Source organism: Phaethon aethereus (assembly GCF_964289735.1).
Source record: "Phaethon aethereus genome assembly, chromosome: 2".
Taxonomy (NCBI): Eukaryota; Metazoa; Chordata; class Aves; order Phaethontiformes; family Phaethontidae; genus Phaethon; species Phaethon aethereus.
Window position 1 is genome coordinate 47,713,126 of NC_138582.1, and position 17,603 is coordinate 47,730,728.

Genomic DNA, 17,603 nt, shown 5'->3' on the forward strand with positions numbered 1-17,603 from the left:
ACTGAGAAGTAGGACAGACTTCAGCAACGTGGTCTGAAAACTGCTCAAAGGCCAAGTTAGCAAAGTGAAAGTTATGCTCATTTCTCAAAAGAATCTGGACAGGAGGTGAAGGAGAGGTGGGTAGGCAAGAGTTTTTTGTTTTTATTTTGGAGTTGGTTTTGGGAGTTGGTTGTTTTGTTTGTTTGGTTGGTTTTTTTAAATATAGAAATACACAGTACAAGCTTGCTTAAAGAAGTGGTACTACAGATGACAGAACTTACTCCCCTGCAACATACTGAATACCTTGACCTCTCAAGTAAACTAAGCATACAAAAGTGGTAAGAATAAAAGGTGCATGTAAAACCAGCAGCAATATTATGTTTGGCTTTCCACTACTTCTGCATGTTACTGTACATAAATTACATCACTATTATAGAAATGGCACAGCCTCAGACACTTTCCACATTTTATTTACATTTTAAGACTAACTTTAATCTCAATCACATATCCATACATTTCCTTTGTTTCACTAAAACTTAAATGCATGGTTTATTAGAACAAAGACTGTAAACAAATATTTGCCATGTCCGATACATGTAACACACAGGAGCTGCTTAAGAGAAATTAATCCCCCCATTTTATAAATACAGGTATCAAAACAATCCTGAACATACTTTGTGACACTACCAGTAGTCGGCACCCACACCCTTGCAAAATTAAACAAGATGAGCAATGGTATTCACTGTACCTGCTACTTTAAAACAAATTTAACTGCAGCTCTTTTACTAAGCAAGATGGATAAAGCATGCCATTTATACTCTGCCTTCTCAAGAGATTACTTCCAGAAACATACATTATTCCACAACGATCCGACACTTTCTGTCATGCTTTCATCTTGTAAAACCTGAATTCCAATTTTAGGCTATTTCAGGCTTATGCTTAAATGACAGTGCCTTGATAAGAGAAAAAAATAATTGTGCTGCCTTTTTCTCCCATAGTGCCTGAAAACTTATTGGGCATACATATATTATATATATTCTTACAAATGTCCAGGTCATGTATACCAGCTGAAATTCTTTTAATGTGTGGGTGTTTGCATTGTGAGATTTAATCAAGACATTAACATGAGTAGAAGGTTGTTGTTTTAAGACAGGAGTTTGAGAATCAGCTAAAATTAATTGTTGTAAGTTTGTCCCTCTGGAGGCTGTGGAAGCTTCATATTTTCTTTGGACATCATTAGACGTCTTAGCTCTTGAAGTACAACTTTAATGCTATAAGAATTTTGCCATTTTGCTAACACTGGTATGCTCCGCGCATCCACCTGGAAAAAAAAGAGGGAATTATAAGATATTAGGAAATACAAAATCTCTACATAAATAACTACTGACCTAATTGGTCTACGAAAGAGTCTAAGCATTCCCTGATACTTTCTCTGTGGCACAAAGTTCCTATGTTCATAAAATATTTTACGGAAAACAATCATATACTTACACGCAGATACAGTTTCTGCAATAAAATCCATGCAGGTGGACCCCTTCATCCGTGCTGATACTAATATTAGTGAGAAGGAAAGGGGGGGGAGGAGGAGATCAGCGAACTGTTTACTGCAAAACTGGAGCCTATCTTGTAAAATTTGTTTTTATTAATTGGTTTCAAATTACTCCAAAAAAAGAAAAAACTTATCACCTTCATTATGCCAATATATACACTTGGATTTTCCTCAGTTCTCTAAAAGAATCTGCCACACAAGAGTCTGTAGAACACCTTTCTAAAGGAAAATTTCCCGTGTTTTTCCCTTGCTACAAGTATCATTAGTGATTTATTTCACATCGATATTACATGGTGCTTCTGATACATCAAGAGTCACTACATATACTAAAAAAAGGCTTGAAATATTGAAATAACTAATTCATAATGTTTGGATATTTCTCAGTTCTTTGCATCCTTCTTACAGTAAGTCATCTTATGGAGCCGTGAAGATTACTGTACATCACTTACCAATTTGAATATGAACTGAAAGGAAAGGACATGGGACTTCTCCTATGCGTTTATAAAACCTGTGGGACAATTTACACAATTATATTATAACAGGGAGGTTTCCATAGGAAAGTCAGCAATTTAAAGTCAGCTTGGGAGTTCTTTTGGCAGCAGGTAAGTCCTGGCTACCCAGCCCCTGCAACAAGGAACTTAGATAGAGGAGCCTCCAACTGTGCAACTGCAAAGAAGGCCCATGGGCAGGAACAGGGCTGCTGCACGCTACTGAATTCCATTGGCAGAGAGCACAGGCAGCCCACATGGCTATAAAAGTGCTGGAAGTCACTGCTTTATGATTTAGGCAGCATAAAACATCAAGAAGTTTCTTTTCCCATCTTAATTGGGGCAAACTGAAAGAAAAAACAACACTGGAATCAGAAATAAGAACATTAAAACAGATGTTTTCTTCCTAGATTGTTCAAAAAGTGAGGCTGTCTATTTTTTGAACACCAGATGAGACTAAACCTTTTTGTAGAAGGAAACTGAGGCCAAGGTTTAACAAAACACTGGCTTGGGCAGCAATACTAACCCAAGGAACTTCTGCTCCCTCTCACTAGGCACTTGTTTCTTTAACAGTGCTACTGCCTATCAGCTCAAGCTACTTTCTGACCTGAATTGACAGAACGCACCTCGTTTAATAAAAACACCTTGGAAAGAAGTGCCTAAGCAGGATCCTTGATCCAATTCACAGCTCACTATAAGCATTTCTCTTCACACAAATAGCATTCTGCTCAGAGTCGGGAACCCCTTAAAGTCAATAGTGCTGTCAAAGACAGCAAATCATCAAACCACAGTAAAAAAGGCAGTCAGATTACTTAATCGCAAACATTAATAAATCAGGAAGAAAAAGAGCATCAAAAGAAAAGCTCCATTATGCAGCAAGATCACACTATTTTAAAATACGTATATGAATGTATGAGCTAATACAGAAAGGCTTTGAAAGTAACGCTGGTCAGACCATCACTGTAATTCCCAGACTACTACTACGCCTTTTTAAAGGGGTATTTGGTTTAACGTGGTAGATAAAACAGGCAATATCAGAGCAGAATAATCTTTGCAACTGGGAAACAGGTTCTCTTTTCTTAAAAAGCACACTATTAAAACCACCAGTGAGTAAAAGGGAAATTCTGATAAGACGTCACCTGTGTTATCAAGTAGCAGCTTAAGTAAAGCACCATTTAGCCTGAATCTTTGTTCTGAGCTACCAAGCTCTTCCTCTCTAATCCTTCTAGATAAGATTAAAGGACACTCCAGAGTTTCTACCCAACAAGCTGGACCCAGCAAACTAGGAACAACATGAATTCACTTCAGAAGTTAGAATAGTCAATATCACACTACTCAAAACTGTTCTCCATATAGAAAATGCCACGAGAAATGCATAAGATCACCATCTTTCCTCATGGGGTCCCACAGAAAGAAGAAAAACTTCACAGTGGTTAAGTACCATGGTAACAGAAGAAGGGCTCAGATCTTACGTTCACTTAGCATATAGCTGCAGATGTTTATAGCTGAGTCCCAAGCGAGTTTAAAGGAAACAAGTATTTCCAGCTGTAAATGGTATTTAAATGAACAAAAGTGACTGCAAATCCTCCCAGATAAGACTGCTGAAGAGTGCTCTCGCAGATGCAAGAATCAGACATCCTCAAATGACCATGGGAAAATAAATCGCATGTCAGAATGCAACCTGTGTTTTATCAATACAGGACACACAAGCATCCAAGAGAAAAGACCCTGCGGCATTAAGAATGATAATTTAAATACAATTTTACAACAGTGATGCCATTAAAACATAAAGGCATTCTGTCCAGCCCTACATAAGTACTTGGACTAGCTTTTCTGAACTTACTACCCTAATCCTGTACACAAACTCAGTACCTCCATAGGCAAACTGAAAAGCAGAAAACCACAAAAACTAACTTGCAGATAAGAAAAGGAAGACAATTTAATGGGGCGACTCAGAGCACCTAAGTTTAGTCTTTCGAGATAAAATACTCATGAAGTAGTCCTCTTCTTTCCTGCACTAAATTTTTCAAAGAGCAATCACAGGGATCCCTGAAGGTATGCTGTTGATGGAAAAGTTACTTACAGGCAAAACTCCTCTCACAGAATAATCAAAAAGTCAATAAAACTGTAACTGTCAGTACAGATAAATTACATGTGCATTTTTTATGCAAAATGTAAAGGGACTTGTAAGTCAAGAAGCTTGAGAACTACTGCCAACAAGGCAGTATGAGACTAGCTTCCTTAGACCCCCAGTAACTCTAGCACATACCCATCTCCCCCCTCCACCATTCACACTCCAACTCAACAGAAATCATCACCCTCTAAACTCAAGCTGGGGGCCTTACTTCTCCTCAGGCATTAACTGGCACACACCTCCTGTAAAGAGTACCTTAATGTTACAGATGTTTTGAGTAGTAAGATAATACTGCTATGACATACAGTATCAGTCTCAGGTCTCTTTCCTGCAAGTCACCAACTTTTTCATGCCATCTATAAGCAATGTGATCAAAAGCTGGCCACGTGTCAAAAGACAGGGTGCAGAAGCACAAATAGTAGAGCTTGCCTGAAAATTATACCCTGTAATTCATTCAAAGAATGCAGCAAACCACTTATGATCTATTAAATCAAAGACTATCAGAAAGTGAAAGAGCAGCTTGGAAGAAACAAGAAGGAACCAAAATAGGAAGCAGCAATATGAATTGTTCCAGGGATGCTGAAGGTACCCCCAGTTTCTCTGACACATTTGGCACAACGCTAGCGAGCACAATGGGAAAAGCAGCTAAAATGCAAGATACCAGGACGTGGGCATATTAAAAATTATGTAATAAATTAGTTTAAAATTCATTAGTTATGAAAACTGTTTCATTAAAAATACTATCTAGTCCTATTTAAATCCATTAAAAAAATAGGTTACGCATTTGCATAGCGACTCCTTCATAATATATACTACCTTACAGAACTGTTCAGGCAAAACTGAATGAAGGTTTTGTATAAGCTTATAAGCTTTACTAAAAACAAATTTTCCTGTAGCGATGACTGGATTTTAAGAGTGCTTTTAAAACCACCAGGTGGATTTCCTGTCACAGTATTCACCCTGTTCCTCAGCAAGCTGAAGCAGTGTAGACTGCTCCAAACAAAATCTCAAGCTGACTGGCTCAGTAAACACGAGCCTTCAGGCTCTGCAGGTCTGAGATTCTGCTTCCAGAAACCAACACATACACTCTCAGGCATGCACAGATGAAGCAAGGAGAGAATTCTTCTTTACTGACTCAGAATAATACATGTTACTAGGGGGACATATGAAAATAGTATTATAAACGTACCAAAAGCTCTGCTGCATTCCAGATTGGCACCTTTTGCTAGTCACAACCTCGTAATAAACATATACTTACAGGCAACAAGCCACAGTTGTGATGAAGGGCCACAGCTCATTTATAGATAGCAATTTTAATGAGACCTTCACATTCAGTAAAGTTGTTGGCTACACAAGAAGCATTCAAATTAGTTTTAGATTATTTATGAAGCGTAGTGTGCTGGCTTTGGATGACCAGCCAGTACACCACCCTACCACCTGCAAGAGCTCAAAAGAACCCCTGAGAACCTCTCCCTCCGCTGCAGTCATCAAGATAATCAAGCTTCACATTTCAGTACTGTTAATTACACAAATGCAAGTCCATCTTTCTTTTAAATCTTGCAAATTATTTAAAATCCAAAGATGCTCTCTGACTCGCCTTTAAGTATTACCTTATCCCAATTACTTTGCATTCTCTAAAGACAAGTGTGAACACATTATTTTATTTCCTGCTGACATACGCATAGACCACTGTAAATGCAAGATAGCTCACACCTCTTTTCACTGAGCAATGGGGTACCTCAAGAGTTATTTGCAGGATAAAAGTACCTAGTGAATAATGGAGTAACAGACTTGCTTGAGCTGCTGCCATTGCTCATGTACATGAACACATCCCATCCTAAGTGTGGGATCAGTGAAAGTGACTTATTGCAAATTGATCTTAAAATGAAAGTGATTACCATCTACATCAAAAGACCTTAAGACTGAAGCTCAGAATCGCCTTGAATTCGAATAAACAAAGAAAATAAGAGTTCAAATACATTGGTTCATTACAGGTGAGTTACTATATCCAGGGTGCAACTCATCAGGAATAACCTTCATGGAAACATCAGATAAAGTCTGTAGAACTCCTGTTACAATATGAATCTAATCCTCTTTTATAAGGGTCTTACAAGGGAAATACCTACACATGGCTTAAACATTTTTTTCCTGTTGAAAACTAAAATCTTCAGCTTCATTTAAAAGAAACAACTGTTTCAATACTATAAATAATGCTCATCTCATTGACAAGCCACTAAGAACCACTAACAGATTGTAAACACCTAAAGATTTGAAGTAGTAAGTAACCAAAATTTGATTTAAATCAAGTACTTATATTACAAAATTTAAATATGAAAGCTCTGTCCAACATGCACATTCCTCACCTGGGCTTTTCACAGAAGTAATTTACAGCACAAATTAACAACATGGTTGATCTTACCATTTCAACTTACCATTCCATTGGAATTATTTATTCCATTCATATTAATTTTAGTTACAAATCTAACTGTAGGAGGTGCTTCTGGATATTTAGGTCCACACTCTACTTTCAGACTGTATATTCTGTTCTCATAGTTCGTCTAGAAAGCAAAAAGACAGACTAATGCATCTTACTGAAAGCTGAATATTAAATAAAAAAACAAAGCAAAGACAAGAGGAATAAAGATTAAGAAATATGAAATAATTACAAATCTGTTAAGAAGGTGTACCAGTTGATGGTCTTGGATTACTGATTGATATTGCACTGGTTTGGTTATACTGATTACTTGATGAATTTGTATAAATTACATTACTTATTGACTGTACCATACAAAAGTTTTAACAGAATACAATTCTTTTTTTTAATTCACATTTACTCTTATCCTTCCTACCCACCTCCATGCCCAAAACAACTTTGGCACAACAGAGGGCTGAGAGAAAAATCAATAATCTTTGGGAAAATTACTGCTTTCCCCTGTAAAAAATAATACCTAACATTGCAAAAAAACCTGGAAATGTGAAAAGACAAAGATGTCAATAAACCAACAGTTAAGACACAACCAAGAACAAGATGAAAATAGTATTTGCACAAAACATATTCTAGAAGTAATTAACACTCCAGAAGATATCCAAGACTTTCATAGCTGAGGATTGCTTGGTTTACTAGAGGATTTACAAACTTTGGACAGTAAAGTGACAGTTTGCAGAAGACATCACTCCAAAGAGACCATGGAATAGATCATTCTAAGTGCAAATATATTTCAAGAATGTCCAATTAGAAATGAATACGTTTTTTTCTTTTTTTTTTTCTTTCTTTTTTTTTATTCTTGTCAAGTAGGCCATGCACAATAAAATTGTCAGTAGCTTTGCTGGTCACTGATGCACATGCCTCTGTGCTCCAAAAGGAAGTAAATCCAGCTTCCACACCTGTCTTTCCATTGGCACAACAGATACAGCTAACATAAACCCAAAGCAGTAACATGCTTCTGAACTTTCCAGAAGTACCATCTTTAAGCAATTCTGCATCAGCCAGATGTCACTCTCTCCAAGTAGAAGTATCAACCACGCAGTCAAGTTATCAAATGACAGTCCACTCTGTGGTCAATTAAAAGGCAGAGTGGACATCGGACTGCTGAATCACCCTGTGTCCTACAATTTCGAGAAGCCAGAGACTGAGCAGCAACTGGGTCATAAAGAAACAAGGTGAAGCAGGACATCCTCTGTTAGAAAAAAGGTTTTCTGTTATTCTTTCCCATTAAAAGCTAAAGGCTCAATGAAAGTAATCTTGTCCTGCTAATGGTAACATAGCTGCTACCACAGCAAGAAAACAGTTACAAAAATTCTCACTATTCACCCATATAAAACAATTTACTTCCCAGAGAGGGAGGCAGTCAGTTATACTGGAAATAGGCCAAAATGTATATACACTGCTCACAACTCTGAAAAAAACCTATGAACAGCACTCATTCTCATTTCCTTTTTCCTATCCAGGTGGCTTCTCAATTTTGCTCAGTTTTTCAAGGCACTGTTTTACTGCAAGCCAAGCATCCCTGGCCAGCTCCCCAAAAATCCTAAAAAGCCATTTTTGGCAGGTCAAAAAAATGTTTCCTATAATCCAAAACAAATCTTCCCCTCCCCCCTCCATGTTGGTTCACCTTTCAAATGAAGCAAGAAAAAAACCTGAGAAGCAGTTTTTGCACAGCGCTAAAGAAGCCACGAACATGAAGACTGTGGACAGTACTAGCAATGTTGTGTGTTCTGCCTAACTGCACACTGTCTACATAACTCAACCAATTCCAAAAACACGTGTTTTCTACAAACCCTGAAACTGGATATGCAATTCTCAAGGCGCCACCACTCATTTGGGAGCTGGTGGCTTTCACTGTCTACAACCACCACATACTGCAAGTCATTCTTTCAACAAGACTGCATGCCCCTGAAATGGCCCAAAATATTACTTGCGTGCACTTTTTCATAGAGAAAATAAAATAACAGCACTATAAATTGCCCGAAATAAAAAAGAAAGCAACCTGGGATGCACTCTTAATTATTTTTTAAAACATTTGGACTCCTACATAATAATCACTCCCTTCAAAGATGTGTTAGGAAGCTACCTTAGGTTGAACCAGAAACCAGTCACAGGCAGTTCTGGAGGATGTCTGGGGAGTCAGGGAGACACTACTTCAGTTAGCTCACATTTGCAAGTTCTTCTCAAAACCCAAAAGACTATAAGCTTTCTTCAACACGTGTTCAAACACTGTGATTCCACAGAAGCTAGTATCCAAGCACACCATCATTATGCTTATATTTTAAACTGGCTCTCTCTCAAATGCATGCAAATCTTAGATGCTCAGCACAATTATGTAGATATTCAAAACAGTCTACTGCAAGTTACAGCTAACTCTGACTTCCAAAAGGAGTTTGAATTACACTGAATGTAATCCTGGAACTCTGTTACTCTGGAAGGCATTATCTTCACTGAGGCCAATTTCTGATCTCAGTTCATGACTTGGATAGTTCTTCCAATAAGCCCTGCAGCACTGAAGGACACACAAGACAGTAACCTCATGTTAGCAGTGAAAGACATATGCTAACTTATATTCATTTAAATTACTCATTTACACAGTGATCTTTTGTATCATATTGTAGCTCATGAGAAAGAGTGCACAGAAGTAAAGATGTGTCCATTCATATGTGATGAGGCTGACACTCAGATACTTGAGATGATTACTTCTCTTGAAGTTTTTATCAATCTAGGTTTTATCAGTCTTGATTACATTCTACAGCACTTAAAGTCAGAGAATTAGAATTTTGTGGATATATTTTATCTTACTAGCAGTAATTAAAAACTGCTTGGTCTTCAGGCATGATTCAACTGAATTGCATACAATGCTATACTGAAAGACTATTTGATAAAACTTGTGAAAGTTGAAAATATATTGTCAATTTGCTACAGAATTAAAATCACTAGGCACATATGATAAACTGTGGAAAGACAGTTACCCTGTAGACTGTACTATCACTGTACATTTATGTGCAGTAATGATGGAAATATAGACTAAGTATGTTCCTAACTCAGTAATTCAGTAATAAGTCTGTCCTGGTTTCAGCCAGGATAGAGCTGGTTTTCTTCACAGAAGCCAGTGTGAGACTGTTTTGGATTTGGGATGAGAAACTGTTGATAATGTGCTGATGTTTTGGGTTGCTGCTGAGCAGTCAAGGACAGTCCAGCTTCTTGTGCTGGCCTGCCAGCGAGCAGGCTGGGGGTGCACGGGGAGCTGGGAGGGGACACAGCCGGGACAGCTGACCCAGACTGGCCAAAGAGATATTCCCTACCATACGACGTCATGCCCAGTACATAAACTGGAGTTGGCCGGGGGGCGGAAATCGCTGCTCGGGGACGGGCTGTCGATCGCCGGGTGGTGAGCAATTGCTGTATTGGGCATCACTTGTTCTTGTACATTCCTTTGTCGGTATTATCATTGTTGTTTCCTTCTTTCTTTCTGTCCTATTAAACTGTGTTTATCTCAACCCACAAGGTTTTTTTCCTAATTCTCTCCCCCACCCTACTGTGGGAGGGGGAGTGAGCGAGCGGCTGCGTGGTGCTTAGTTGCCGGCTGGGGCTAAACCACGACAGTCCTTTTTGGCGCCCAACGTGGGGCACGAGGCTTGAGATAATAACAGTTGCAGGTCACAATATCAGTTTATTTGATTTGCATGATGCTCTCGTCTTTGTTGTACATGTTAAGGATCGGTGTTGGTCTCTGCGGGCTGCTGTACTCGCCTGCAAGTTTTGTTTTTCGAGCACTGACCTTGAGCTTAATGTGGTATCATCTGAACTCTGTACTAAAGCCGTTACTGTATTTTGGCTACAGTCTTGTGGAGACGATTAGCAATTATACTTCTGCCTCTGAAAGGCTTTCTATGGAGGAAATGCAGAATGATACCTTTGCTACCCTCTATCATAACGTTTCCTCCTTCATCACAGTAATTTTTCCGTATTTTGAACACCCTTGGGTAGTTATAATACCTCTATTGCTACTTCTGGGGAACATTGTTTCGGTTTTGTCTAAGGTTGGCAAGCGATTTAAGAATATCACCCGGAGATCTGCCCCAAGGCTGGATAGTTATGAATGGCAGGGCGTGTGGAACAGCATGGGCAAATGCCTGGGGCGGTGGGCACCTCCGGTGTTTTGGAGCTTCACTCCCGAACAAGTGCAGAATCCTGATAAACTAGCAGAATATCTGGAAGAAGTATGCTGTCAGCCTGGCAGCTCCAAGGAGACACAAATCATTGCCATGTGCTGGGGCCTGGCCCATGCCTACCGAGCTCTATTTAACACTGTGCAAAGGGGAGAGAGGGTCTCTGGGTCTGATGGCAATGTGGCAGGCACTGTGACTACTCCAACCCCTGCAACAGGCACTGTAGCTACTCAGACTGTTGCAGCTGAACCAGAGAACCAGCCCATCCCAGTATCAGTTGCCCCTGTACAAAAGAAGAAATCTTGGAAGCGGAAGTCAGCTCGTTTAGTAAGGGAGGAGGAAGATTCTGCTAAGAGGGAGGCAGAGGAAGCGAGTGAGGAGGCAGAGTGCTCTGAAGCAGGGCCATCACAAGGACTGAAGAGTGAAGAGAGCGAGTCATCGCTTGAAGAGGAGGAAGAGGAAGAACTCATAAAAGAGACGGTAACTACCCGATCTCTATCACTGAGTGAACTGCGAGATATGCGAAAGGATTTCAGCCGTCGTCCAGGTGAGCACATTGTCACCTGGCTGCTCCGATGCTGGGATAATGGGGCCAGTAGCCTGGAATTAGAGGGTAGGGAAGCCAAGCAGCTGGGATCCCTTTCTAGGGAAGGGGGCATTGACAAAGCAATTGGAAAAGGTGCACGAGTCCTCAGCCTCTGGAGACGACTCCTGTCGGGTGTGAAGGAAAGGCACCCCTTCAAGGAAGATGTTCTATGTCACCCAGGCAAGTGGACCACCATGGAGAAAGGTATCCAGTACCTGAGGGAGCTAGCGGTGCTGGAAGTGATTTATGGTGACTTGGACAATGGACAATCATCCAAAGATCCAGATGAAGTCAATTGCACGCGACCTATGTGGCGGAAGTTTGTACGGAGTGCACCATCATCATATGCCAACTCATTAGCAATAATGGCCTGGAAAGACGGAGAGAGACCAACGGTGGATGAATTGGCTGGCCAACTCCGGCAATACGAAGAAAGTCTCTCTTCCTCCCTACGGGCCTGCGTCTCTGCTGTAGAGAAACTGTCCCAGGAGTTCCGGCAATTCAAAGAGGATATGCCCTACCCTCCACCCGTACGGACCAGTGTCTCAGCCATTAGGAGTAAGCGCTCTTCTGTTCAAGAGAGAGGATATAGAGGATACACACCGCGAGCCACCCTGTGGTTTCAATTGCGTGACTACGGAGAGGACATGAGGAGGTGGGATGGAAAACCTACCTCGACCCTAGAGGCACGAGTACGTGAGCTGCAAGGGAAAACAATTACAAAAGGGGGTTCAGGTTCCTCGAGGAAAATCGTCGCTCCACTTTCCAGTGGGCAGTTCCCCAGAAAGAATAGAAGAGCTGATCTCACCTCTGATCCTCTTGAGGGGACTTCTGATTCCTATTTACAAGAAGTGGGTAACGAGTACTATGAGCAGGATTAGAGGGGCCCTGCCTCCAGCCAGGCGGAGGAGAGGGATAACCGAGTTTATTGGACTGTGTGGATTAGATGGCCTGGCACATCAGACCCACAGGAATATAAGGCTTTAGTGGATACTGGTGCACAATGTACCTTAATGCCATCAAGCCATATAGGGGCAGAACCCATCTGTATTTCTGGGGTGACAGGGGGATCCCAACAGCTGACTGTGCTGGAGGCCGAAGTGAGCCTAACTGGGAATGAGTGGCAGAAGCACCCCATTGTGACTGGCCCAGAGGCTCCGTGCATCCTGGGCATAGACTATCTCAGGAGAGGGTATTTCAAGGACCCAAAAGGGTACCGGTGGGCTTTTGGTATAGCTGCCTTGGAGACGGAAGAAATTAAACAGCTGTCCACCTTGCCTGGTCTCTCAGAGGACCCTTCTGTGGTGGGGTTGCTCAGGGTCGAAGAACAACAGGTGCCGATCGCTACCACAACAGTGCACCGGCGGCAATATCGCACCAACAGAGACTCCCTGATCCCCATCCATGAGCTGATTCGTCGGCTGGAGAGCCAAGGAGTGATCAGCAAGACTCGCTCACCCTTTAACAGCCCCATATGGCCAGTGCGAAAGTCTAATGGAGAGTGGAGACTGACAGTAGACTATCGTGGCCTGAATGAAGTCACGCCACCACTGAGCGCTGCCGTGCCAGACATGCTAGAACTTCAATATGAACTGGAGTCAAAGGCAGCCAAGTGGTACGCCACCATTGATATTGCTAACGCGTTTTTCTCGATCCCTTTGGCGGCAGAGTGCAGGCCACAGTTTGCTTTCACCTGGAGGGGTGTCCAATACACCTGGAATCGACTTCCCCAGGGGTGGAAACACAGCCCTACCATTTGCCATGGGCTGATACAAACTGCACTGGAACAGGGTGAAGCTCCAGAGCATCTGCAATACATTGACGACATCATCGTATGGGGCAACACAGCAGAAGAAGTTTTCGAGAAAGGGAAGAAAATAATTCAAATCCTTCTGAAAGCTGGTTTTGCTATAAAACAAAGTAAGGTCAAAGGACCTGCACAAGAGATCCAGTTTTTAGGAATAAAATGGCAAGATGGACGTCGACAGATCCCAACGGATGTGATCAACAAAATAACAGCTATGTCTCCACCAACTAGCAAAAAAGAAACACAAGCATTTCTGGGCGTTGTGGGTTTCTGGAGAATGCATATTCCAAATTACAGTCTGATTGTAAGCCCTCTTTATCAAGTGACCCGGAAGAAGAATGATTTTAAATGGGGCCCTGAGCAACGACAAGCCTTCGAGCAAATTAAGCAGGAGATAGTTCATGCTGTAGCCCTCGGGCCAGTCCGAGCAGGACAAGATGTTAAAAATGTGCTCTACACGGCAGCCGGGGAGAATGGCCCTACCTGGAGTCTCTGGCAGAAGGCACCAGGAGAGACTCGAGGTCGACCTCTCGGGTTTTGGAGTCGAGGATATAGGGGATCTGAGTCCCGCTATACTCCAACTGAAAAGGAGATACTGGCAGCATATGAAGGAGTTCGAGCTGCCTCAGAAGTGGTTGGCACTGAAGCACAGCTCCTCCTGGCACCCCGACTGCCGGTGCTGGGCTGGATGTTCAAAGGGAGGGTCCCCTCTACGCATCATGCGACTGATGCTACGTGGAGTAAGTGGGTCGCGCTTATTACACAGCGGGCTCGAATAGGAAACCTTAATCGCCCGGGAATCTTGGAAGTGATCATGGACTGGCCAGAAGGCAAAGATTTTGGAATATCACCAGAAGAGGAGGTGGCGCGTGCTGAAGAGGCTCCACCATATAATGAACTGCCAGAGAATGAAAGGCAATATGCCCTATTTACTGATGGGTCCTGTCGTATTGTAGGCAAACATCGAAGGTGGAAAGCTGCTGTATGGAGCCCTACACGACGAGTCGCAGAAGCCGCTGAAGGACAAGGTGAATCAAGTCAGTTTGCAGAGGTGAAAGCCATCCAGCTGGCTTTAGATATTGCTGAACGAGAAAAATGGCCAGTACTCTATCTTTATACTGACTCATGGATGGTGGCAAATGCTCTATGGGGGTGGCTACAGCAATGGAAGCAGAGCAACTGGCAACGCAGAGGCAAGCCCATCTGGGCTGCTGAATTGTGGCAAGATATTGCTGCCCGACTAGAGAATCTCGTCATAAAAGTACGCCATGTAGATGCTCACGTACCCAAGAGTCGGGCCACCGAAGAACATCAAAACAACCATCAGGTGGATCAGGCTGCTAAGATTGAAGTGGCTCAGGTGGATCTGGACTGGCAACATAAGGGTGAATTATTTATAGCTCGGTGGGCCCATGACACCTCAGGCCATCAGGGAAGAGATGCAACATATAGATGGGCTCGGGATCGAGGGGTGGACCTGACCATGGACGCTATTGCACAGGTTATCCATGAATGTGAAACGTGTGCTGCGATCAAACAAGCCAAGCGGTTAAAGCCCCTCTGGTATGAAGGACGATGGTTGAAATATAAATATGGGGAGGCCTGGCAGATTGACTATATCACACTTCCACAAACTCGCCAAGGCAAGCGCTATGTGCTTACCATGGTGGAAGCAACCACCGGATGGCTGGAAACATACCCTGTGCCCCATGCCACCGCCCGAAACACTATCCTGGGCCTTGAAAAGCAAGTCTTATGGCGACATGGCACCCCCGAAAGAATTGAGTCGGACAACGGGACTCATTTCCGAAACAACCTCATAGACACCTGGGCCAAAGAGCACGGCATTGAGTGGGTGTATCACATCCCCTATCATGCACCAGCTTCCGGAAAAATTGAACGATACAACGGACTGTTAAAGACTACACTGAGAGCAATGGGTGATGGGACATTCAAACATTGGGATAAACATTTAGCAAAAGCCACCTGGTTAGTCAACACTAGGGGATCTACTAATAGAGCCGGCCCTGCCCAATCAAAACTTTTACGTACTGTAGAAGGGGATAAAGTCCCTGTGGTGCATGTGAGAAATATGCTGGGGAAGACAGTCTGGGTTACTCCTGCCTCAGGCAAAGGTAAACCCGTTCGTGGGATTGCCTTTGCCCAGGGACCTGGGTGCACTTGGTGGGTAATGCGGAAGGATGGGGAAGTCCGATGTGTACCTCAAGGAGATTTGATTTTGGGTGAAAATAGTCAATGATTTGAATTGTATTATGTTAATTGTTACACAATACAGTATGTCATTACTACTATGGTTGCTATCTACCATATCGATGGTATTACAGTAAGAATCACCCAGACTGATGAAGAATGAGCTTCACCGAAACTAAGCAACATGCAGCAGTGATGGAACCAGAACTGGCTTCAGCAGCTTGCGCCCAACAAATCCCTCGAGACCGACATCTTCGACCTGCAGATCATGGACATGGACCGTGCCAGATAACGATCCAACACCACATACCATCTCCCCTGCCCTGAGAGACTGCTATGATGGATGAAGCCCAGAGTCATGGACTGAATGAACTACACAGACATTTTAAAGTGATGGCCCATGGACTAAGAAAGTGATATCTGTGTGTATATATTAAAAGACAGGAAGAGTAATAATGAATAATTGGAATGTATTGAAAGTACAGGACCTGAGCATGACGTAAATGGTATGGAATAAGGGGTGGATACTGTCCTGGTTTCAGCCAGGATAGAGCTGGTTTTCTTCACAGAAGCCAGTGTGAGACTGTTTTGGATTTGGGATGAGAAACTGTTGATAATGTGCTGATGTTTTGGGTTGCTGCTGAGCAGTCAAGGACAGTCCAGCTTCTTGTGCTGGCCTGCCAGCGAGCAGGCTGGGGGTGCACGGGGAGCTGGGAGGGGACACAGCCGGGACAGCTGACCCAGACTGGCCAAAGAGATATTCCCTACCATACGACGTCATGCCCAGTACATAAACTGGAGTTGGCCGGGGGGCGGAAATCGCTGCTCGGGGACGGGCTGTCGATCGCCGGGTGGTGAGCAATTGCTGTATTGGGCATCACTTGTTCTTGTACATTCCTTTGTCGGTATTATCATTGTTGTTTCCTTCTTTCTTTCTGTCCTATTAAACTGTGTTTATCTCAACCCACAAGGTTTTTTTCCTAATTCTCTCCCCCACCCTACTGTGGGAGGGGGAGTGAGCGAGCGGCTGCGTGGTGCTTAGTTGCCGGCTGGGGCTAAACCACGACATAAGTCTCAAATCACAACTGGCTTACAGAGACAGCTGCAGAAACATGCACTAGGGGAGGCTAGACTGAAAACATTTAGTAACATGCCAGTAAGTGATGAATTCTAACATGAATTTACAGTTGGACTCCATGATCTTAAAGGTCTTTTCCAGCCTAAATGATTCTACAAATATACAGTGTTTCTACAACTTCAGACAAGGAATTTTAACTAATTCCTGTACACTGTAGCAAAGTAACTTTTTTTTTTTACTTTGTATTGGCTACAAACTTAAGAAAAACGTTTGAATTCATCACACTTACCCTTGGTGGCCCAATAATCATTCCTGTCCATCTGGTAAGTGTCATATCTTCATCATCTTCAAGGCCCCAGCTTACTGTACCATCACCTACTCCTTTCTGCCCTTCTTCAAGTTCTTCCAACAAGCGAAAATTACGAGGTACTTTAACTAGAGAAAAGGAAAGGATGTAATTAATACTGCTCACATTAACGAAAACAATTTCATTGCTTTTATATGCTAAGCACTAGCAACTGCTGGATATTCTTTCAAAGCTAAACAAATTTATTTAGCATTCATACTGTTTTGAAGCAACTAACCACTCCACTGGAAGCTAGTTACTACCAAGTGATAGCAATACAAACTATAAAAGAGAAAATAAGAGCTCTCTTTAGTTTGAGACGGCTTAGTTCAGGTTCTCTTTCCCAAGCACAGTACTGTTTAGAGTCAGTACATTTCAAAATCACTTCACTGTCTGTCAAGTTCTACTCAATTAGAATCCACATAAAATTGATATGGCAAATTCCCTCCAAAATAATTAAAGAATGCAACATTTAACACAAATTATCTTAATAATGTAAACTGTAAGAGAAAAATTGAAACATTTTCACTTGATTTAAAAAAAACCCACACTTTAATATCTGAAAACAAATTAAAAATCAAGTCTTTTTAAATCTAAAAAAAATTTTAATTTAAAAATTCTAATTTAAAAAATAAGCACACTGATTAAGTTGTTAAAGATAATGACATTCACAACAGAATATGAAGATGTACTGCCTCTAAAGAGAGTCGTGTAATATTCACTTACAGAACTATAATTACTGGATTTTTATTACTATACATTAAA

The 17,603-nt window shown here is 42.0% G+C and overlaps 1 protein-coding gene across 1 annotated transcript; it reads right to left on the reverse strand.

Moving 5' to 3' along the window:
* Window positions 1-1,153: 1,153 nt before the first annotated feature.
* UBE2V2 (ubiquitin conjugating enzyme E2 V2) lies at window positions 1,154-16,826 on the reverse strand (the record flags this gene model as incomplete). Its single annotated transcript, XM_082015201.1, has 3 exons — window positions 1,154-1,300; window positions 6,583-6,708; window positions 16,782-16,826. The coding sequence occupies 3 exons, from the start codon at window positions 16,824-16,826 to the stop codon at window positions 1,154-1,156; spliced, it is 318 nt and encodes a 105-aa protein (XP_081871327.1).
* Window positions 16,827-17,603: the final 777 nt, after the last annotated feature.